Below are 24,522 nucleotides of genomic sequence, written 5' to 3' on the forward strand. Positions count from 1 at the left end.
GGAGGGAGGGAGGAATAGTCTTAAGCAAGGTTTAAAAGTCAGCACAACATGGTGGGCCGAAGGGCCTGTATTGTGCTGTGGTTCTGTGAGATAGTGTTGTATGGTGGAGCAGGGGCTGGAGGGGGGGTGGGGGGGGGGTGAACAGACTGCTTCTGTTCTTGTGTGCTATGTTTCTAAGCAGGGGCTGTTGCTTCAAAGTATATGGCAGAAGAATTAGCAGGGAGGCCAGGGCAAGGGATGGTAGAGACAGAAATCCTCATTGTATTTAAAAAGCATTTGGATGTGCACATGAAGAGCAGCAACCTGCAGGGCTACGGATCTAGCAGTAGAAGGTACAGCTATTTTTCAGCAAGCCCATACCTCATGGGTTAATTAGCTACTTTAAATTAGACCTTAGTGCAGGTCAAGGGCACATTGAGAAAATAAGTTGCAGGGATACAGGGAGATAAGGAGAGGGGGAATGGGACCAATGGGATTGCATCCTGGGAGTTGGCATGGACACAGTGGGCAGAATCATCACCTTGTGTCATTTAGAAGCACAAGGTGATGGGTCAAATACTTTTCCTCCACAGAATCATAAAAAAAAACAAAATATTTTTTTTTGCAATGCCACTGTTATTGCTTTTAATTGCAGAGTTCTTACTGTTAAACTTCCATTGCTGGAGTCTCCAGGTCAGTTCTGCATCATTATTTCCTGCACTTTCATAACAAAATGATTAAGTATTACCACACTTTAGATCATTGAGCAAGGGTATGTGGTATTGGAATGGAGGAACAACCAGACAATAGAATTTCAATAGAAAACCTACAGATGAAGTTATTATTAGCCACCATTTTTCACATCCTTGTCAGCTAGGAAGGTACTGGATCAGATTGGTGACGGCAGAACTTTGAGAGCCAATTAGTTTTTCTTTCCCTCCATTCGAGCCCATGCTCCTCCATATAGTAACCCCATCAGAGCAAGGATTCCATGCATTTCTCACTCTCCTCCTCCCCCCACCAACTCACTTGCTACCCTGAATGCTGCTCTGATCCTGACACTTCCAGCATTTTGTTCCTGCCTTTGTTTCATACTTCCCACCCTTGCTGCACAGAGCTACAAGATAAACACCATTCAACCTCAAGGAAAATCACAGTCCAGAGGGCAATATGTCAGAAGGGTATCCTGGCAACATTCCACCCCTATCCTGGATATGATGTTTACATGTGGAAATGTCCCGCACAGATTAGGATGGATGGTCACCTACCAACATCTCCCTGGAATGAAACAAACTTTAAGTAGTTTGAAAATGATAGAGGTACACATCTTATTCTTTGTAGCAGTTTTTAGCAACCTCTAAGATAAATAGGCTCAAGTCAAGCAATACTTCATTTTAACATTTTTGCAGATAATATACTGAAGCAAGACTTTCATTTTGAAAGATTCTTAAGGCACATTTTTTTTTTAATCATAACTGCTCCCAAGTCTATAAAGTGCAAGCTACAGCACAACCATGTGTTCTTCAGTCTTGGGTTCCAATCCATCTCAGGCAACAATACACCCAATGGCACTGTGGACAGGTCAGGACTACCAACGGGCTGCGACATTGACAAGGATCTGCAGAGCAATGGATATGCAGGGAATCTGTCCAATGGTGTAAGCCAGTGAACGGGTTGGAGCTTTCAGAGCACAGAGATAGGCAACACTATGGACCACCCGAGCCACAAAGAAGACCAGAAAATGGACGTGGGCAATGTAGAGGTTGGGTTCCATCAGCGAGTAGATACCACCAAGAAACAAGAAAGGAAAGATGTTTTCCATATCATTGCGATGGGCTCTGTCGGGGAAGGAAAATAGCAAAATGAAATTGTTATTCATTCAATACACTTCAGAATATGGCTGGCTTCATTAAAAAATTACCTTTAGATTTTTTAGATATTTCATATTCAGAGAGTCTGCTAAAACCTTTCAAGGCCCAATGTTTGTTCAACACTTTCAGATCTAAACCACTTCTCCCATTTTCATGAATAGCAAGTGCTGGAAATGTTAAGTTTTGCCTTTCACACCTCCTGTTGACCAGAAGTTCCCAACGTGGAGTGCATGAAACCTGTTAGTGTGGGAGCTGGGTGGGGTGGGGTGGGGGGGGAGTGGGGGGTGTGTGGGAGGAAGGGTTGCCACAAAATTTTAAGGGGTCTGTGAGCCTTTAATAAAAGGTTATTTAATTCAAAAAGTTCACAAAAAATGTAATAAAGTGTCCTTAATACAGCAGTTGCCCCAGCCATGGGACTTCCACCAGAGCCCTGGAACCCTCAACTCTTTTAGAGCAGCCAAGACATCATCAGACAGCTACAGGGTACGTTACTAAGTGAGGACAAGTATGGTTTTCATTCTAAAAGGTTTGGAACCCATCCTGATTTTCCCCCATTGCCCTCTTCCTCTGCCTTGCACCATTATCCCTTCAGTCATTTAATCTGTCCTGCCATCTAACTTGTTACAATATATCCAGATGTTCATGCTGGAGGGGAAAGCAGCTTGGAGTATTATCCAAGCTCTCTGAGAAAGTTCCCTGGCTGGGAGAACATTAACCCTAGAGATTAAAACCACTTAGATACCGAGACATGGCGTGACAAAACAATGAATGAATCTCCACTGCAGACATTCCACTTGATTAATGATTACTTGTATAATCTTGGCTTCCTTCACAGCAAAACAGCCAGGAAAATATTCATTTGGCAGCATAGCAGGGTGAAAATTTCAAAGTCTAGAAGTGTGTTCAGCTGCTGGAAATTTGATAGCAATCTCAGATCACTACAATCCACAGTGTCAATAAAGGTTTCTACATGTTGTCTTTGGTTCTTATCTTAAAGAACCAGATCTGGACTTTAAAAATCAGTCTCCACGTACACTGCCATCCCAGAGAGTGCCGATACATTACATGTTCTTGGTCCTGCAGTCCAAACATACACGGATAATGCGGTGGGGGGAGAGGTGCCGAGGGAGAGTAGGGATTGGAGGAGACAAGGGGAGGTGGAGGGAGTGAGGGTCCAGCGGAGGGATCGGCACTGACTGTGCTGAGCAGTTTTCCTGAGAGAGAGTCAGCAGGAATGTGACCATGCAACCAGAATACAGCAAAAGAGAAATGCTTGCTGGAGCAACTGGTTTACTTTGCATATTCCTCTTCCTCCAAACACAGACTGGCATTTGAATAGAATTCCCAACACATGATACAGAATAATCCTGATGTGATCTTTATAAATATAGCTGCAGAATATTTGTATTAAAACAATATTGTTCATAAATAAAACACACATTGTACGAAAAAGTAAATCCCGGATACGCACTGACAGGAGACGGAAATGGATTCATGTAAATACAATATGTAAACTTGGACAGACAGCTCTCTCTTACATTGCATCACCACTTCTTATGTACATAACATTTTGTTTTGAACTGTGCTTTTGCAGTTATCTGTACTTGATGCAAACAATATGGCGCTCCCCACAACCTCAACTGGGGGCATACCCAGCAGAGTCAAAGATCACAAGATCAAGTCCCATGCCAGGCTAAGTTAACATTCCCAATGTAATAGCAAGGGAGTGCTGCATTGTTGGAGGTATCATCTTTTGATGATATGTCTGCCCTCACACAGGCATAAAAGATTCTGTAGAAATTGAGAAAGAACAGCATCCTTGTCCAAGGATGGACATACATTCTTTGGGGGCATTTCAGAGAATGATTCTTGGGATGAAGGGAGTACCTTCTGAGAACGAACTGAGCAGGTGGGGCCTGTCCTTTTTGGAGTTTAGAAGAAAAGTGATCTTATTCTAAAATTTAATCACAATTCACAGCCTAGAGTGGGGCCATCTAGTCCATGCTAGTATAAATGGATATTAGATTAATCCCACTTCCCAGCTTTTGGTAACAGCCCTGTAGTTCAAGAGGCTCTTCAAGAGTCCATCCTGATACTCTATAAACGTGATTAGGTTTTCTGCCTCCACCACCCTTTCAGATCAGCATCGCTTGCCGAGTAAAATTATTTCTCAACTCCTCTTTAATCCCTCTACTACTTCACAAACCTATGCCCCTACTTATCAACTTCTAAATTTTAATTTTTTAAATTTAAATTTTTTTTAAATTAAGTTTTTAAATTTTATTTAAATTTTCATTTACAGCATGGTAACAGGTCCTTCCAGCCCAATGAGTCCGCGCCACCCATCCTTTAAGCCCAAGTTAACCTACCCTTACATCTTTGCAATGTGGGAGGAAACCGGAGTGCCCAGACGAAACCCATGCAGATACGGGAGAACGTACAAACCCCTGACAGACAGCGACGGGAATCAAACCCCGATCGCTGGCGCTGTAATAACATCGTGCTAACCACTACGCTATTGTGCTGCCCTCCTCTACTAGCGGGAAATAGATCCTCATTCAGGCATCAGTTTTTTTTACCTCACCAAAAACTCTCCTCAGTTCCAAACAAAGTCACCACAGCCTAGGCAATATCTCAGTTCTCACCCCAGTATCATCCTCTCAAATCCACTTGGCACACTCTGTAGTGCCATCACTTTCTTCCTGCAGCGAGAGGACCAGAACTGTGGCCTTATTAATTTTTGTTTTTAATTATACAGTTCCAGTGTGACTCTGCTGCTCTTGTATTCACTGCAGTGTGCACAAAGGGCAAGTTATGTGTTCACCTTCCTAAGTGCCTTATCTACCAGTCAGGGACTGGTCTCCTTAACCCCTCTGTTCATCTACACTTCCAACAATCCTGCTTTGATTGCTCATTGAACTCATTTGTTCTCCTTAAATACATTCCGTCACACCTCTCCAGGTTGAATCCGATTTGCCACTTCCATGCCCACTGAGATCTTCTGGTTGCCAAAACTCTTTTCTTTGTGATCAACAACACTACCAAAGTTCTTAGTTGTGGCCCATACACTTCAGCTCATACAAGATTCTGTGGGGACTTATCAAGGAGGAAATTCAAAGAGTCATGGGTTGCCCAAATAAGGAAGAGGTGGGGAGGAGTTTCTTCTGGGGGTGGTGAGCTTGTGGAATTCTTTACCTCAGAGAGCTGTGGGGGACAATTATATCTGGGATAGATTTTTGGTCTATAACGAGGGCAAGAATTATAAGTAACAGGCAGGAAGGTGGAGCTGAGGCCAAAGTCAGGTCAAACAGGATCTTACCGAGCAAAAACAGGCTCGTGGGAGCCAAAGGTCCTGCTCCAATTCCTCCTCCTCCTCCTCTTCCATAAGCTCCCTGGCCAATATCATTGATGTTTGTGGTGCAAGTCTGCCCTGTTTCTGTCATTACCAAAGCCACAATTCGTCAAAATAATTTTGACATCAAGAGCTTTGGGACATCCCCAAGATTCTGAAAGTTGCTGGAAATTTGCAAAGGATTTCCTTTATTCCCTTCAACTTACACTAGATCATTAACAAAAGGGAAAGAGGTAATCAGCCAAACCTTCTAACACTTTGACAATGGATTTCTATCATTTAACATTGACAACAAGGTGGTATAGTAGATACATGCTGCTTAATCCACTGGGTTCATCTTAACCCTCAGATTGTTTGTTGCTCCAGATTCCAGCATCTGCAGTCCCTTGCATCTCCAAGGTATAGTTAGAACATGGGACAACGTTGTGCTAAACTAATTGAGGTAATGACACCTCACCCCTACTGTCTGCACATGGTCCATATCCCTCCGCATATTCAGGAACCTCTTGAACACTTCTATCTTATTTGTCTCCACCACCACCCCTAGCAGTACATCCCAGGCATCCACTTCTTTGTGCAAAAAAATTGGCCCACACATCTCCTTTGAACTTTCCCCCTCTCATCTTAAATTCACATCCCCTAGTATTAGACGTTTTGACCCTGGGAACAATATATCAACTATCTACTCTATCGACACCTGTCATAATGTTATAAACTTCTATCAGGTCATCCATCACTCCAGAGAAAAAAAACCTTCATTTGTCCAACCTCTCCTTATATTACATCCTCTAATCCGGGCAGCATCATCCTGGTAAACAACTTCTGCACCCTCCCCATAGCCTCAGCATCCTTCCAGTAATGGGGTGACCAGAACTGAATGCAATACTCCAGATGTGGCCTTACCAGAGTTTTATAAAGCTGCAATAAAACTTCCTAACTCTTGAACTCAGTGCCTCGACTAATAAAGGCAAGCATGCTGTATGCCTTCTTTACCATCCTATCAACTTGTGTGGCCACTTTCTGAGAGCTATTGACTTGGACCCCAAGATCCCTCTGTACATCAGTGCTGTTAAGGGTCCTGCCATTCACTGTACTTTCCCTTTACATTTGATCTCCCAAAGTGCAACACTTCACACTTGCCTGGATTAAACTCCATCTGCCATTTCTCCAACCATATCTGCAACTGATCTATATCCTTTGGCAACCTTCTACACTATGCACAAAACCAATCTTTGTATTATCTGCAAACTTAACCCACCCACACTTTCATCCAAGTCATTAATATACATCACAAACAGCAGAAGTCCCAGTACAGATCCCCATGGACCAGTTGTTCCTATTCATGTTCCAAATTATCATTCCTCATTAGCTTCAGTCAATGCATTGTGCCAGAAAATGCAAAGCAAATTATTTGTGGGAAAGAAAATGATAAAGGCCAGGAAGAAAGAATGTTTCCTCAACAGTTCGGAAAATGTGCTGGGAGTCAGTTAATTCTTTAGTAAAGCAACCATCATATCTGCTGAAAGACCAGGGTTTATTTCTGCAAAGACAGAATGGAAAAGCAGAGAAATTATGTTCAAGCCATGGTTTGACTAGATACCAAGTGCTGTGAACCGTTTCAATCTCCATGTAGACATGGTATCATGGTTCACAGCCATGTTACCAGAATCAAAAAAAATTACATTTGTCAGGCGAGGTTGGACAGACCAAACTCTTCACTCTAGAAGAGAGCTGTAAACTTCATTTCACCCATTCTACAGCTTCAATATTCCACATGCCAAGAATATGCATAATGTTTTAAAAATATTTCTCCTCAGTGTTTACAGAGGAGAAAATTATGGTTGCTCAAGAGATAAGGGAAACTAGTGGAGATGTCTTGGAGAACATTCATATTACCAGGGAGGAGGTATTTGCAGCCTTACAGCACATTAAGGTGGAGAACATTAACACAGCCTGACCAGAGTGCAACCTAGAACTTTGTGGGAGGCTAGAGGCGAAATTATGGAGGCCCTTGCAGAGATTTTTTGCTTCGTCGTTAGCCACTGGTGAAACTCCCAAAGACCGAAAAAGTAGCTAATGTCGTTCTGTTGTTTAAGAAAGGTAGCAAGGACAAGCCAGGGAACTACAGGCCAGTCAGCCTGACGTCAGTGGTGGGGAAGTTACTGGAGGGAATTCTGAGGGACAGAATCTACCAGCATTTGGATAGACAGAGTCTGAGTAGGAGTCAGTATGGCTGTGTGTGTGTGAAAAGTCATGCTTGATAAATCTTTTAGAGTTGTTTTTGAAGAGGTAACCAAAAAGGTAGATGAGGGTAGGGTAGTGGATGTCGTCTATTTGGACTTTAGAAAAGCCTTTGACAAGGTCCTGCATGGTAGGCTGGTCTGGAAGGTTAGGTCCCATGGAATCCAGGGAGAGCTAGTTAGGTGGATTCAAAATTGGCTTGGAGGTAGGAAGCAGAGGGTGGTGGTTGAAGGTCGTTTCTCAGAATGAAGGCTAGTGACTAGTGGTGTGCGGAAGGGGTCGGTGTTGGGACCCTTGTTATTCGTTATTTATATAAATCGATGCGAATGCACAAGGCTTGATCGGTAAGTCTGCGGATGACATGAAGTTAGGTGGTGTTTGTTGATAGTGAAGAAGGTTATCATAGATTACAGGGGAATCTTGATCAGTTAGGAAAGTGCGCTGAGGAGTGGCAAATGGAGTTCAATACAAATGTGCGAGGTAATGCATTTTGGAAAGACAAACCAATGTAGGACTTGTACTATGAATGGTAGGGCACTAGGGAGTATAATGGAACAGAAGGACCTAGGAGTACAAGTGCATAGTTCATTGAAAGTGGTGTCACAGTTGGACAGGGTAGTGAAAAAGGCATTTAGCACGCTGGCCTTCACCAATCAGGGCACAGAGTGTAGGAGTTGGGACATTATGTTGCAGTTGTACAAGTTATTGGTGAGGCCGGACTTGGAGTGGCATGCACAGTTTTGGTCACCCTGTTATAGGAAAGGGATGGTTAAAATGGAAAGAGTGCAGAAAAGATTTATTAGGATGTTTCCAGAACTAGAGGGAGAGTTATAGGGACAGGTTAGGTCTTTATTCCTTGGAGCATAGGAGAATGAGGGGTGATCTTAGAGGTTTATAAAAAAATCATGAGGGGCATAGATAAGTTGGATGGTAGCAGTCTTTTCCCCAAGGTAGGAGAGTCCAAAACTAGGGGGCATAGATTTAGTGTGAGAGAGGTAAGATTTAAAAGGGACTTGAGGGGCAACTTTTCTCCTCCACACAAAGGGTGGTGAGTATATGGAACGAGCTGCCAGAAGAAATAGTTGAGGCAGGTACAATAGTATCATTTAAGAAGCACCTGGACAGGTACATGCAGGGGCGGGGCTTAGAGGGATATGGCCTGAACACAGGAAATTGGGACTAGATGGGTGGGCACCATGGTCAGCATGGACTGGTTGGGCTGAAAGGCCTGTATCGCTGCTGTATTGATATATGACTCTATAATACCCTCTCAAATTATGCATTACTTACTCAAAGACAAGATAGGATTTTGGTAGGCCCCTCCCCCAAATCAGCTCCCTCCTTCCTTTCCACCACCCTTTTGATCCCAAATAACAGGGACCACCCTTCACTGTCCCAGAAGATGAGCAAATGATTTCCATTGATATTCCTACAATCCAGGATGGGGACAACTGAAACTGCGGACTTGCACTCTTGCAGGTGGAAAACACTTCCGAGAAATTTTAGAATCTAATATACTTATTGCCTCATTTTTCTGTTCTCAATGCAATCTTCCTCCTTCTAATTCTCTTCCTCCATCTACTGATTACAACATCCCATTTTCTTCGCTATCATCTCTCTATTTCTTTCTTAATCCTTGAACCTTATTGGTTTAGCAGAGAGACTTCTGGTCCCACTTGTCACAAAGACAGCAGCAATTAGAAATAGTACATTAAATAGGAACCCTCACAGCATGGGAGTGATCAAATCCTTGGGAATTTCCTTCACAGTCATCAAGAACTACAAAAACAACTGAACCTTCATCTTACTGATGGTGGGATCTTAGTAAATTCAAATTAGCTGTTATGTTCAAATCTTACATAACCAGATCCAAACTCAATTGACTGCAAGTCCCATTAAATCACCTCGAGGACCTGGATGAAACTCTTCCTAAAAATGAGAGAGGACTATTTCCCAAACTGGCCTGTGGTATTTTGCCCCCTGCAGGAGATTTCAGGGGTTAGGGGTCAATTGGTGGCAGCTTAGGCTGCACCATGTCTGGATGGCTCAGTTAGCCTGTTGGCACTCCTTTATTATATGTGAATCCAATAATTTCTAATATGCAAGGTCTAAAGAGAAAGGAAGAAAACGGCATGGTTCAAGTGCCAACTCATCTCAAGGGGATATCCCAAACTGATCTGCAATCAATGAAGTACTGTTTAAAGTGTAGTCACTGCCAGTTTATGCACAACAAGATCTCACAATATAGCAATATGACAATGACCCTATAATCTGTTACAGTGACATTATGGGATAAATATCAGCAAGGACTCCATGAAGAACTCTCTGGCTCTTCCTTAAAACAACACCGCAGGATTTACATTTACCGAGGAAGGTAAACAGACACTGACAGTACATCAAAAACAGCACCTCTGACAGTGCTGCACTCCACTAAGTTACAGCCTAGATTTTGTCCTTTGGAGAGAGACAACCTGAGTCAGAAGAGTAAGGGATGTCAGTGAGCTGTGGTTGATATCCAAGTAGATCTTAAGTTAGATGTTCCTGCCTTTATACTTAAAGTTCTTCCTGTTGTCATGATTGCACATCTGTGTTTAAGTATTCTTCCCACACACAAGGAGAGATATTAAGCTTAACAACGACATAGATATGTATAAACATTTCTGGCCTTCAGGGACAGAATCCTACACTACATTTTTCAGCTGGCTTCCCTCAGCACCTTGCTCTAGAGAGAAGGATAAGGGAACCCAGCTGTCAGAGGAAGAAAGCATCAGCAGTTGATTGACTCATCATAAGATATGAGGAAAAGAATTAGGCCATTCAGCCTATCGAGTCTGCTCTGCCATTCAATCATGACCGACTTTTTTTTAAAAAACATACATTAAGAAACACTGGTATCAACATTTAGATCCCTCCACTTGCCCAACAGAAAAGTTGGCTCTGAATTTCTCTTGGACCTCATCCACAGTAACTGTGCTCTTGTTGTTATATCAATTTTTCTTCAAAGGTTATTCTCTCTGTCACATTATAAAAATGCATCCACAACCAGTTATTTCCCAACATCCTCTAATCCTATTGCTCTTTTGTAATTCAGCACAGAGACAAAGAACAGAGTCAGTAATATTTATTATGAAATGCAAGCACAGTCACCACTTTAATGGCTTTGGGGCTGAGTTGGACAGGATCAGCAATAGACTCAGCCAAAGAAAATGTCACAAATCATTTTGGCACAAGGCAAAGTCTCGATCTTAAAGGGACTTCACTTCTGGAGAAATACAACTGATAAACAGTTACCTGCAATGAACTCGTAACATAAGTTGATTTTGGGAGCAGAATTCAACATTTGCAAATTACTACCTTTCACATTTAGGTCCTACAACACTGGATAAATTTCTACCTTTGAGGATATGGTAAGCTTGCTGATAACCTTGGTTAGACCATATTTGAAGTATTGTGTAATTCTAGTCTCCGTGTTGCAAAATGGATGTAGAGACTCTGAAAAAAAGATGCAAAGATTTACAATGATAGCAGATGCAAGAGGTTATCATTATCAAGGAAGACCGAAATGGCCGAGACTTATCTCTTGAAACAAATGGGTGGAGGGATGACATGCGAGAGGTTTCTAAAAGACTGAAATAATTTCACTGGATGGATGTAGAGAATTGCTGGAGTTGAAAGCAAAGGACTTAACTATTAAGCTAAAAAAAAAAACAAATAAAAACACGAGAAACCCAGAGACTGGTTAGATTGAGGAACTTGCATGCACATGGAGTAATTAAAGCAAATAACAGTGAAGTCTTTTGGGAGAATGTAGGGAGAACTGAATGGAAGGATAAGGTGAAGAGTGGAGCAAAGAGTTTTGTGCAGAACACCAACAGCATTGACTAAGTAGGTCAAAAGGGTCTGTTGTTGTTGAAATATCATGCGATTCAAACATGGATGTTTAAATAATACAGAAGGAATTTTGGAAATATTGGGAAGAGATTTTCTTTTGTTATTAGCACCTCACTTTCTAACACCCTAAAGCTTTTCCACCATCTACAAGGTCCAAGTCAGGAGTGTGATGAAACACTCTCCATTCGCCTGGATGAGTTCAGCTCCAACAACATTCAAGAAGCTCAACACCACCCAGGTCAAAGCAACTGCTTAAGTGGCTTCATTTCCACTCTAAACATACATTCATTTCACTATTAATGGCATCTACAAAATGCAGTTATTTGCTTAGGCATCTCTGACAATACCTCTCAAAATGGTGACGACTACCACCAGGAAGGAGAAGGGCTTCAGCCACACAACATCCTCACCAGCTGAAGGTTGCTGTTTAAGTCACACAGCATCAGAGTCATAAAATAATATAGTATGGAAAAAGGCTCTTCAGCCCAACTTGTCCACGTTGACCAAGGTGATCACCCAAGGTAGTCCCATTTGCCAACGTTTGGACAACATCCCTCTAAACCTTTCCTAGCCATATAATTATCCAAACGTCTTTTGTTGTTATCGTACCTGCCTCATCTACTTCCTCTGGCAACTCGTTCCATATAAGCACGACCCTCTGCGTGAAGAAGTCGCCCCGAGTCCCTTTTAAATCTTTCCCCTCTCACCTTAAACCTACACCCTCTAGTTTTAGACTCTTCTACCTTGGGTAAAAGACTGTGTGCATTCACCCTATCTATGCCCCTCATGATTTTGTACACCTCTACAAGATCACCCTTCATTTTTCTATGTTCCAATGAATAAAGTCCTAACCTACTCAACCTCTCTCCATAACTCAGTCCCTTGAGTCCCAGCAACATCCTCGTAAATCTCCTCTGCACTCTTTTCAGCTTAATTGCATCTTTCCTATAGGAGGGTGGCCAAAACTGAACACGATATTCCAAATGCGGCCTCACCAATAACTTGTACAACTGCAACATAACAACTTCTATAAATGCCCTGACTGAAGGCCAGCTAAAAGCCTTCTTCACCACCTTGTCTACTTGTGACACCACTTTCAAGGAACCATGTACTTGTACTCCCAGGTCTCTGTTCTACAACATTCTCCAGGGCCCTACCTTTCACTGTGAAAGTCCTACCCTCATTTATCTTCCCAAAATGCAATAACTCACACTGATCCAAATTAAACTCCATTTGCCATTCCTCAGCCCACTTTCTCCGCTGACCAAGTAATTCTATCTGCAATTCCTCTGTAATTCCACCTTCACTGTCTATGACATCACCTATCATTGACTAGATCAATGAGTTTCAGCGTCACTTTGAGACGTTGTAAAATACACATTTTCAAAAAACAAAACCCAGATCTTTTGAAGTCACCTTGCGTGATCCAACAAGCTCATATCCAAACATACTCCCAAGTAAATCTGGCTTATATCTCTGATGTGGAATTATAACCAAAATAATAAGGTGGGGATGAATAAGGAGAAATGCACTTGAATTATGGCAAACTTTATCAAAGGAGCAAATTGAGGCATAATAGGATATTGATTAAATGAGAATCAAGTAAATACTTGGTGAAAATATGAACAGAAAGGAAGAAAAAGAGCAGACAATTGCAATTTGAGCAGAAATATCTAATCGCAAAGATAGCTTGTATAACAGGCCGAAAGTCTTCTTACAATTACTATACTTTAACTCCAATGAAAAGACTTTTTCCTCCATTCCATGCTTCATCAAGCAGGGAGATCTGACTACTGTGGTCTCCCTAGCTCCAATCACTCACCAATGCCAAATTTGGCTTGGTTCATTTCCAGGAGACCAATATCCTCTGGGAACTAGGATTGAAATTATTTAAATTAGATTACGAAGTAACATTTAAAACATATAATTGATGTGTTGTGTCCTTGCATAATTGACCTCATATGCAATCTTGAATGGAAATATAATTCAAATCTTGTTTTACAGTCACACATTATATTCTTTTCTCCCCCCCACAATTCCATGATTCAATTATAAAAGCAAGGATAGGAATAAAATTCCCCGAATCACTTTAAATTCAGCCCCCCACCAGTGGAAAGGCTGCAACGACACCCCCAGGTGGGAGTGTATAATTAAGGTGACAATTTTTCCACAAGCAATTCAGATGAAAATTGTATCTTTTTTATTCAAGGAAGTATGTGCAGAAACAAGATTTTAAAAAAAATGTACATTCTAGACTTATCACTAGAACTAGTCTCAAAATAAAGATTTTACTGCAATTCCTGACTATATTTTAGATGAGTTTTACAGCTGTGGAATTTTCTGGAAATAAACACAAAAAATTGCACAATGCTTCCTCCACATTGAATTTCCATTAATTATTCCATGGATGAAAGATCACGTACTAGACAAATGAAGGACTCAGATTTTTTTCTCCCAGTCTGCACTGAATCTAAAATGTTCCCACGTAAGGTGAATGGCAAAAGAGCCAGGGGCAATACGAGGGGTTTCTTTTCTGCTCTGAGAATTGGGCTCTGGAATGCAGTGCCCAGGAGGGTGGTGGAGATGGATTTAAACTGAGTTTTCAAAAGGCAAAAAAATAAATAAATAAAAAGGGAAAACAAATGCAGGACCATGAGAAAAAGAGTTGGACCAGTTGAATAATATTGCCAGCTTATATAAAAAAAAGTATTAAACTTTACAGCTTCAGCTTTTTTTGATTGTTTCATTCTATAATTCAACTCTGGAAAACAGTACCTTCGACTCCGCTCCACATCAGGATCAGTTCGATGATAAGCCAGTCCACCGTGTCTCAATGCATCCTCTGGGTTGGCAAAAGCCTGGGGAGAGGGGAGGAGGCCAATACAGATGAGTGACTTTGTGGTGAAAACTTAGAACCAAATAAGAAGACAATGTTTCAACATGATTACTAGTGTGGTGTTTGACAACAGGAGATTGTTATCATAGAGAGTCCAAATAGATCAAGATATCTAATGTTTGCGTGTGTACACTTCAGCTGCCACCATCAGCCCATTATCACTGCTCCACTTTGCAGTTCCGGACTTAACTGTAACCAGTGAATGCTGTGACTTAGGAGGCAACCTCCTTGCCTCTTGAGATTATGGACTCAAAATCAACCATAGACTGGATCACTATATCAGGCTGTAATATCAGGGGATACTCCAATCAGGCAGGCATTAGCAGCCCATTCAACAAATCAGCTAATGAGTTATTTCAGTCAAGGATAGATTTATAATGAGAAAACAGACTGCTTGACCCAACCAATCTACAGACAAATTAGGCCCCTCAGCCTCTCAAGCCTACTCCATCACTTAAGGTCACAGCTGATCTGAATGTAACTTCAACTCTGCATTCCTGGCTATCCATAACCTTACACCCTTGATTACCAAGTATCTATCTACCTCTGCCTTAAAAATATTCAAAGATTTTGCTTCCAGTACCCTATAATCCTCAGAGAAAACATATTGCCTCATCTCTATTTTAAATGTCCAACACCTTATTTTTAAAACAGTGACCAAGTTCTGGATTTTCCCACAAAGGAAACATCCTCTCCTATCCACCCCGTCAAGAACCCTCAGGATCTTGCAGGTTTCAATCGAGTCCCTTTTCACTCTTAAACTCCACCAAATAAAGGCTTAGACAGTCCAACTTTTGACACAAGACAACCTGCCCTTTCCAGGTAGTGGTCTAGTAAACCTTCTGATCTGCTTCTGTTGCATAAACACCTTTGCCCAAATTTGATTCATACTGTACTGCAGATGTGCTCACACCAATGTCATATACATATAACTGAAGCAGAACCTCCATACTATTGTATTCAATTAATTCCTTCTATCAATGCCAATGTTACTTCCCATACCATGATCTTTCATTTCCGCAGTAACTTTAACGCAGCATTTTCTCAAAAGCCTTTGGGCAATTCACGTTTAAGTTCCTGTTCACGCACAGCACGTTACTTCTCAGAATTCCTAATGACGTTTCTGTTTATCTTGTGCATGAGCAATTCCACGTGGCCACCATATCATTCCTCTTTCCTTCGGAACTTAATCCTGAGAACTGACATCTTTTCTTCAATTATTTCACACTTACACAATCCTATCGCATAGAGTCAGAGCTTAGGGCCTACAGCTGGGTCCGTGTCAAGCATCAACTTACACCAATCTTTCTTTTTTCTTCCAACATTCCCATTAACCCCTCCCCCACAAACATCTAGATCCTAACACTCTACGAGGGGAAATTTACAGTGGCCAATTAATCTACCAGCCCACAAGGCATTGGAATGTAGAAGGAAACTGAAGGTCACAGGGAGAACATGCAAACTGCACACAGAGCCAGGGGTCAGGACTGAACCCAAGCCACTGGAGCTGTGAGGAAGCAGATTAGTTGCACCACTGTGCAGTCCTTCTAGAACTGTATGTGTAAAAAAAAGTTTCTCTTGCTCCCAACAGCAGACCTTAACTGCCTCACTTTTAACCTCTCAACTTTCTGTTCATTCCCCCATCAGATCCAGCTCTGCATCTCTTCAAGAACAGCATTCCTTTACCTCTGACCTCTTGGCATCACCAATTCCTTTGCTCCAGAACTGACAGCCCCTCCTCCAGTTGTCCCGCCCTCAGAGTTTGGAACTTCTTCCTTAAATCTCTCCATCTCAATCCCTGCCCATCACTAACACCCCCTTGGTGACAAAACCTGACCCAAAGTCTCATTCTTTAGTTGAATGTGAAATCTTGTTTATTTTTGAAGTATGGTACTTTACTGTTTTACACTTAAAACTACTACATAATGCAACTTGTTGAGGTGCATCTTTTACATTTGGTCTTTCAGTCAATGTTCCTTCATTCTAGACTCTCACAACCACTGGACAAAATCTGTTTTTAATCATATGATTAAAATATTTTTGTCTGTTCCAAAGAAATGCGCATGCTGGCTGAATCACTGGGCAAAAGTTTTGAGCTGCTGTGTAGGGCAAAGCAGGCACAAACATCCCCTCATGACTATTCACGCCTCTTTTGACCTGCATATACAAACATTTATACCATACCGGTACTCTGTAATATGGAAGAACCAGGTGTGACAATTGAGGGGTTTTGGTTTCAGGAACCAAGCTAGTCAAGGCAGGAATTTCTTCAGAAGTTTGTTGGAAATAAATACACTAATGATTAATTGGACTGGCATCTCCATCTGATACCATTGTCGATAAAAGGCATCAAAAATACAGAGCCACAACGGATGATTGGACGTGATACAGATAAACACAAATTGTATTTATTGGCAGAGCAGGCTCAGGAACAGAATGCCTCTTCTTGTTCCAAATGCATTTAGCACTGCTGATTTTTAACTCTCGTATGGAACCAGTAAAAAGAGGCCCAAGACAAACAAGGCTTAAACTGCACGGTCTGCAGCTAAAAGCCTATTTATGGTCAGGGAAAATAGAGGACAACTTAAAGGGGCTGTTACAAAGAAACTACTAAAAATAACACGGCTAACCCCCCAGCCCAGCACAATGTGGTAATCAAAGTTTGGCTCCACACATGGTTACAACCTCATTAACAAGTAACCAGATACTTTTACGTTTAATTTGGCAGCGTTCCACTTTCAAAATTGTAACTTTTTTCTTATGCCGTCAGGATTCACAACGTGAACGTTGTTACAAATCTGACTCAACAAGCCCAATGCCTCCAGCAGTGGAATGTACATTTCCATTTTCTTTCTTGCTTAAAGTTTTCTTAAGGAAATCAACGTTGCTGGCTGCAGTGTATAGAATACAATCACTCTATACACTGCAATTGGTAATTGGTGCTCGAATGGAATACGCCAGGAATTTCGACAGACATTTGTGGCCAGAAAGGGGAATCTCCCCTGAATTTATCACCACGAGGTACACAGAGGATTTGAAAGTAGGGACAGTCCCGTCATGCTAACCCCACAATGGATGCACGAACCTTATTACATGGAAATATTCAATGCATACCTTAATAACATGTGCAAACAGTAAATCAATCTTACCAAAGTTTAAAAAATGTTTATTCTACTTGGATACGAGGAATACTCTGAACAAAGTTGGCTCAACAACACAGAAGTAAACATTAAACACATAGACGCCTTCTCTCGCACTATTTTTGTAAAAACATTTCTGGTCGGGAGAGCAGGCAAGTTGGGTGTTATCTTCCACATGACTAATATTGCAACTCTCACCTTTCTACGGAGCCGCAGCTGCCCGGTGATGACAGCCAGGGAGTACATCTTCAGGATGAGTAGGGTGCCGTAGAAAGAGAAACAGGCGAACACAGCACCATCCATGTCCTCGCTGGAGATTGAGCGGCACCCTGTGAGCGGGAGGAAAATCAAGCAGTGAGCAGATTGCAGCCGTTCCCACCCACTCTGTAACCTGGACCTGCGCACTTCTCGCTGGCTCCACTTCGTTGACAGCGGTGGAATTCCCTCGAAGCGGGTTGAAGTCCCACCTTCCCATTCTGCGAAACCCCCTGTTGAGCTCCCGCACGGCCCCAGTGTCTCCAAGAAGCTGGAGGAACGCAACGGGTCAGGCAGCTTCTGTGGAGGGAAGTGGACAGTCAACGTTTTGGGTCGAGGCCCTTCATCTAGACTCAAATTGGTGTCCCGGTCGATAATAATATGGTTATCTATAATAGCTATCAATAATAGTAAAATGGATTCAAACTATTCCTGATGTCCTGGTCAATAATAATCCCCTGAATCAATTCTGATGAGAGATCATGGGTCTAAAAGGTTAATTCTCTCCATAAAGGTGCCGGTTGACCTACTGGGATTTTCTACCACTATTTTTTAAAGATTTCAAAGGCATCAAGATCAGCACAACATTGTGGGCCAAATGGCCTGTCCAGTGCTATGTTCTATACCGTTTATACGTTTTGGATCACTGAACTCTCGAGGCATTAGCATATCACTCTAGCTTATTTGTAAACATACAGATAAGCATGATTCCTATGTTATAAATGTTTGCTTTATTGACTGTAATATGGCTGGGGGTGGGGAGGGATGTAGGGTCAGCAGGAATAGTTGAGAGGGAGGTTCACTAGGATTTTGCCATGACTGGAGGGTTCTGAGGAGAGGCTGGATAGGTTGGGACTGTTTTCCCTAGAGTGATGGAGGCTGAGGGGTGACATCATATAAAATCATGGCAGATGAACTGAATAAGTATTTTGCATCAGTCTTCACTGTGGAAGACACCAGCAACACAGTAGCGCAGCGGTTAACGCGACGCTATTACAGCGCCAGCGATCAGGGTTTGATTCCCGTCGCTGTCTGTAAGGAGTTTGTACGTTCTCCCGTGTCTGTGTGAGTTTCCTCCGGGTGCTCTGGTTTCCTCCCACATTGCAAAGACGTACGGGGAGGTTAATTTGGGTTTAAAATGGGCGGCGCGGACTCGTTGGGCCGGAAGGGCCTGTTACCACGCTGTAAATAAAATTTTTAAAAAAAATTTAAAATGTGCCAGAAATTCGAGAGAGTCAGGGGGCAGAAGTGAGTGCAGTCGCTATTACTAAGGAGAAGCTGCTTGGGAAACTGCAAGGTCTGAAGGTGGATAAGTCACCTGAACCGAATGGACTACACCCCAGGATCCCGAAAGAGGTAGCTGAAGAGATTGTGGAGGCATTAGTAGTGATCTTTCAAGAATCACTAGATTCAGGAATGGTTCCAGCTGACTGGAAAATCGCAAATCTCACTCCACTCTTTAAGAAGGGAGGGAGGCAAAAGACAGGAAATTGTAGGCCAGTTAGCCTGACTTCAGTGGTTGGTAAGATGTTTCGGGGTACTTGGAAGCTCATGATAAAATAGGCTGAAGTCAGCATGGTTTCCTTCAGGGGAAATCTTGCCTGACAAATCTGTTGGAATTCTTTGAGGAAGTAACAGGCAGGATATACAAAGAAGAGTCAGTGGATGTTGTTTACTTGGATTTTCAGAAGGCCTTTGACAAGTTGCCGCACGTGAGGCTGTTAAACCAGATAGGAGCCCATAGTATTACAGGAAAGGTACTAACATGGATAGAAGATTGGCTGACTGGCAAAAGGCAAAGAGTGGGGATAAAAAGGGCCTTTTCTGGTTGGCTGCTGGTGACTGGTGGTGTCCCCCAGGGGTCGGTGTTGGGTCCACTACTTTCCACATTATATGTTAATGATCTGGGTAACGGAATTGATGGCTTTGTGGCCAGGTATGCAGATGATACAAAGATAGGTGGAGGGGCAGGTAGTTTTGAGGAAGCAGGGAGTCTGCAGAAGGACTTGGACGGGTTGGGAGAATGGACAAAGAAGTGTCAGATGGAATACAGCGTAGGGAAGTGTACGGTCATGCACTTTGGTGGAAGGAATAAAGGCGTAGATTGTTTTCTAAACGTGGAGAGAATTCAGAAATCGGAGGTGCAAAGGGACTTGGGAGGCCTAGTGCAGGATTCCCTAAAGGTTAACTTGCAGATTGAGTCAGTAGTAAGGAAGGCAAATGCAATGTTAGCATTCATTTCTAGAGGACTAGAATATAAAAGCAAGGATTTGATGCTGAGGCTTTGTAGAGGACAATGGGAAGGGAACTCTGGTGAATGAAGACTTAATGGTTATAAAAAATTAAGCCATCAGCTAGTTGCAAAATGTAGCATGATAGGAAGGAAACAGGGTACAGGGTGTATAGGAAGGAAACAGGGTACAAAGTGTATAGGAAGGAAACAGGGTACAGGGTGTAAAGGACATGTAAGGATACACACAGCAGCCGCGCTTTGACCAATGGCAGTGCGAGCTGACCAAGCACATCCACCGGAGAACAACGTATTTAAGCTAAGTTAGCACCCTGTATTTCTTTGAGTCGGGCCATTTGCAGGGAAGAGCAGCACTGTCTGTTTGTTCCCCCTTGTACCCCCCCACTCCCGCTAATGTGAAACAATTTAGGTCTGTTGATTACTTTTAACTTGGTTCTGGACTTTTTGGGTCACAACGAGACACGACTTTAACATTTGTTGCTGTGACTCGGATCCCAACATAGGGGATGCCAAGCAGACGGCTGAGTAAGTGGCAGGATCTTTCTGGGAACTGTGGAGACTGACTTGGTGCCCAATAGGTATTTTACCTGTTGTCGCCTTCTTTGGTTCCTTTGGAGACATGGTCCCTCGTCCGAGGCTGATCGCATGACCTTGACGGGATCAGGAAAGAACCTGAGTAGGAATTGTATAAGGTAGACGATTTTGTTTCGATTGGGCAGGAGGCTTTTTTGCCGGGTTAATTTCTTGATTGGATAGCAGGCGGTACTGGGTAAAGTTGTTAATCGGACAGCAGGCTATTGTGCTGGTCAATTTACTAATTGAACAGGAGGTACTAAGCTGGGTTAATTATTTAGTAAATTGGTTAAGGTTGTTATTAAGTAAACGTTACTGGTTAAGTAAATCGCCTAGTGAATATGGGTCAGTCGCAGTCTAATGATACGAGCGGGCCAGGCATGGCCCTGTACCATATGTGCCAGAACTTTCCAGACAAAGAGAAGGATTTGAGAGTGATGAGTGCAGCGCTGAATGAGAGGTTGGGGGATGAAACGTGGCCACTGGGGGGAACTTGGGATATTACCTCGTGAACAAGCTGTAAATTTGATATGGAAAAAGAACTGTGGAAGGAAGTGGAAGATGTTAGTAACAGAGTGGAAGGAAAAGGCAGATGCAAAGTGGGACAGTACCATGTTGGCTCGCTGGAGGAATAATGCCTGTGATAAAGGGATAGAGGTATGCACTACAGAGGGAATTCCAAAAAGTTGGAAGGCATTAAACGCAGAATGTGAGTGGGTAGATGGGCATCGGAAACGGGAGGAGAAGCAGCGCAAACAGGCCAAAGCTGCTATAGATAGGAGAGGGAGACTGGAACGACAGTCCAGAGTTCGAACTAATAATGAAACAAGGGATCCCGGCCCCACGTCTGTTTGAGGACAGTGATTGTGATGAGGAATGGGCATCCATAAGACGTCCAGCGAGAGCACCACCACCCCCCCCCACCCCATCCAGAGCCAGCCGCTCCTGTTTCTCCTTTCCTTCTGCACCCCCCATCCTCCCAGTTTTCAGACACGGTGGGCGGTTGGGTAAAACAGAGATGGCAGGGAAAGGGGGACCCCCGACCAGACCCAGCAGGCACTGCCGAGGATTATACTGAGGCAAGCAGGAAGGAGTCCCCTAAAACCCCAGAGTTAGCGGCACCTCTGAGACAATTGCCTACCCGAATGTTACCCAATCCCTGAGCTGCAGAAAATAGGCAGCCCCTAGTAATCCCCGTGTATGCACCCTGGAAGCCCCAGGAAATGATAATTATGAATCAAGCCCCTGATGGAAAAGAGGAACCAGCGCAGTTTGCTCAGTATGTCCACAGCACTATACAAATGTATACTGCAACCCCACAAGATTTATTTGGCCTCTGTTGTATGATCCTCTCAGCTGATGAGAGGCGGAAATGGAAAGCAGAGTTAGGATGCCAGAATTATCAGGAGCTGCAGGCAAGATGTCCTGATGAGAATCAACAGGCAAACCAACTTATTCAGGCCTTGGAAAGGGTGCTCCAGCAAGCCGTAAACATCACTAAAGTACTCAAATGTAAACCTAAGCTTGGGGAATCGGGACCAGACTATTGGGAGCAGTTTGTGGCCCGCTATGGCACTTTTGCAGGAGGTCAAGCTTTAAACAATGGGAAGCCGTCCCCTCAGTTTAATGCACTACTGCTCCAGTGCTTACCAATTAAGCTAGCTAGCATAATTAAGACAAATAATATGGATTGGCCTGACAATGATCAAAATCGATTGCGGCGAGCTTTGACATATTATTGGGATCCAGCTTCCGAGTCCCGGCCAGTTCCGAAGGAGGTTAGGATTAAAGGAGGGTATGTTCAGCAGCAAGGAGGAGACGGGTGGCCTATATCTGGGGAAGGGGACCTGGAGCGATTCCCCGATTGGCCATACCCAGGTGACCCAGAGCCATGGAGACAGAAAACGACCAGTAGCCGCGGGGCTACCTCCATGCACGTAAGTACTTCCAGCTATTTATATTTTGGTAACAGCAGCATCCAATATAACATTACACCAACCTGTGACTGTTTTGACCCCCCAGTCGGTGGTAGAATTGTTGACCTCCTGGCAGACCCAGTATTTTAACCAAACTCGACAGAATCGCTATGAAACCACTCTTCTAAATAACCCATTACTCACTTTCTCCCACTGCACGACATTGAACCCCGTCACTTTCCTGACCGATCCCCCAACGTATGCCTTTTCTCCGCCGCACGATTGCATATTTAGGAACCGCCTTTTCACCACAGCTTGGGATGATTTAACTGATCAGCCTCTGGCGGACACAGACTTGACATTTCATGTGGATGGTAGCTCCTTTGTGAATTTGGCTGGGAAACAATGTTCCGGTTGTGCTATAGTCACGTACACTGATGTAGTTGAGCAAGCTTCTTTTGAAACACCGGTCTCGGCACAGAAGACCAAATTGTTTGTCCTAACCCGCGCCTGTATCCTAGCAACAGGCAAAAGCGTCAACATCTACACGGACTTTCATTATGCATTTGGGGTGGCACATGACTATGGGGCTCTGTGGGAACATCAGGGATTCCTGACATCCTCTGGTCATCCTACTAGTAATGCTACTTTCGTAAACAATTTACTCACCTCTCTGCAGCTACCTGGGGTTTTGGCCATTATTAAATGTATGGCCCACATTCATATGCCTGACAGGGTCTCAAAAGGTAACACTCTAGCAGATAAAACAGCAAAGAGTGCTGCGCAATCCTCGATAGTTGTAGTCCTCTCAGAGTCATATCAAGCACCTCTCTGTGACTCCAGCAGAACGGGTATGCCAGACATGCAGGAGGTACGTACCTTCCAGGGGAACACCCCGATGAGGAATGCAAATTCTGGTCCCAGATGGGCTGCCATAAAGACCCCGGTCTTGATTATGGGTCACCCCGGTGGAACAGGTTTGTGTTCCGACACGTTTATTGCTACTATTGGTTGATTACGTACATACTTGTACACACTTGGGCAGGAGGGAATGGTCAGTACCCTGTTGCAATCTTGGTGGCATCCAGGATTCCCACAGGCAGCAGACAAACGAGCCAGAGCATGTTTAATTTGCCGGAGGAACGATGTGGGGAAGGGAATACCTTGCAAATCGGACACCACCCCCTTGCCAGGTGGGCCTTTTTCATGCTTGCAAATTGATTTTATTGAATTGCCCAGAGTGCATTGCTATAAATACTGCCTAGTTATAATAGATATATTTAGTAAATGGATTGAAGCTATTCCCACTACCAATAACACTGCTATGACTGTTGTAGAGGTGTTACTACGGGACATAATTCCCAGATATGGCCTGCCAGAAATTTTGAGCTCTGACGATGGCCCACACTTTGTGGCAAAGGTGAATGAAGGCGTATGCAGTGAACTCACCATCAAGCAACTATTCCACTGTTCACATCACCCACAGGCTGCTGGTATAGCAGAAAGGGCCAACGGCACCTTAAAGGGTAAATTGGCTGAGCTAACAGAGGAGACTGGACTCAATTGGTTTAAAGTCCTACCACTAGCCCTATTTCACATGAGAAGTACCCCACAGGGAAAGACAGGATTGTCACCAACTGAGATTATTTATGGACGACCAATGAGGACACCCTGGGGGCCGAGGCCGAGTATACCATTACTCCCAGAAGGCCTACCAGTTAAATTGGACATGCATACCCTAGGGGAGGAAATGGGAAAATATATGTGTCAATTAACTAAAATCCTCCGAGCCTTACATTCACAGGCATGTCAAGCCTACAAGGAAAAAGATTCCCCTGCAGGAAGGAGTGATTTTCCTGCCCTAGAAGCTGGAGATTTTGTCCTGATCAAGAACTGGGATCGGGGAAAGCTTGGACCTCGGTGGAAAGGACCATATCAAGTGCTACTGACCACTCCTACGGCAGTGAAGCTAGAGGGACAACCTCGGTGGATACATCGAACAAACTGTAAACGTGTCACTGAAGGAACTGAGTAGAGGGATCTTCCCAGACTAAAGACAATGTACTGGGTGATAATGATGGGGCAGCGAGAAACTCAAGGGAAATAATAAATCTAGCTGCAACACTTGAGAAATTGGCCACTCGAAGGCCTGTTTGG

At 43.3% G+C, this 24,522-nt stretch overlaps 1 protein-coding gene across 2 annotated transcripts; it reads right to left on the minus strand.

Moving 5' to 3' along the window:
* Window positions 1-610: 610 nt before the first annotated feature.
* Window positions 611-22,727, minus strand: ptges (prostaglandin E synthase). 2 transcript variants are annotated; one of them, XM_052037397.1, is made up of 5 exons: window positions 22,570-22,727; window positions 20,464-20,526; window positions 17,569-17,699; window positions 14,110-14,192; window positions 611-1,817 (listed from the first exon to the last, which is right to left on the minus strand). In XM_052037397.1, exons 2-5 carry the CDS (start codon window positions 20,495-20,497, stop codon window positions 1,568-1,570), a joined length of 498 nt encoding a protein of 165 aa, XP_051893357.1. In that variant the 5' UTR covers window positions 20,498-20,526; window positions 22,570-22,727; the 3' UTR covers window positions 611-1,567. The 2 variants fall into 2 exon arrangements, with proteins under 2 accessions (XP_051893357.1, XP_051893358.1); XM_052037398.1 differs by lacking the exon at window positions 20,464-20,526 and having other exon boundaries at window positions 22,570-22,723.
* Window positions 22,728-24,522: the final 1,795 nt, after the last annotated feature.

Source organism: Pristis pectinata, chromosome 23 (genome assembly GCF_009764475.1).
Source record: "Pristis pectinata isolate sPriPec2 chromosome 23, sPriPec2.1.pri, whole genome shotgun sequence".
NCBI classification, from domain to species: domain Eukaryota; kingdom Metazoa; phylum Chordata; class Chondrichthyes; order Rhinopristiformes; family Pristidae; genus Pristis; species Pristis pectinata.

What these genes read in the sequence shown, in the direction of transcription:
- ptges (XM_052037397.1), bottom strand. Translation starts at nt 20,497, where the DNA reads ATGTCTCCAAAGGAACCAAAGAAGGCGACAACAG. An exon ending in AGCTGCGGCTCCGTAGAAAG is followed by an intron (nt 14,193 to 17,568) that starts GTGAGAGTTGCA and finishes CCCTCTCCCCAG; the next exon opens with GCTTTTGCCAACCCAGAGGA. An exon ending in GATGTGGAGCGGAGTCGAAG is followed by an intron (nt 1,818 to 14,109) that starts GTACTGTTTTCC and finishes CTTCCCCGACAG; the next exon opens with AGCCCATCGCAATGATATGG.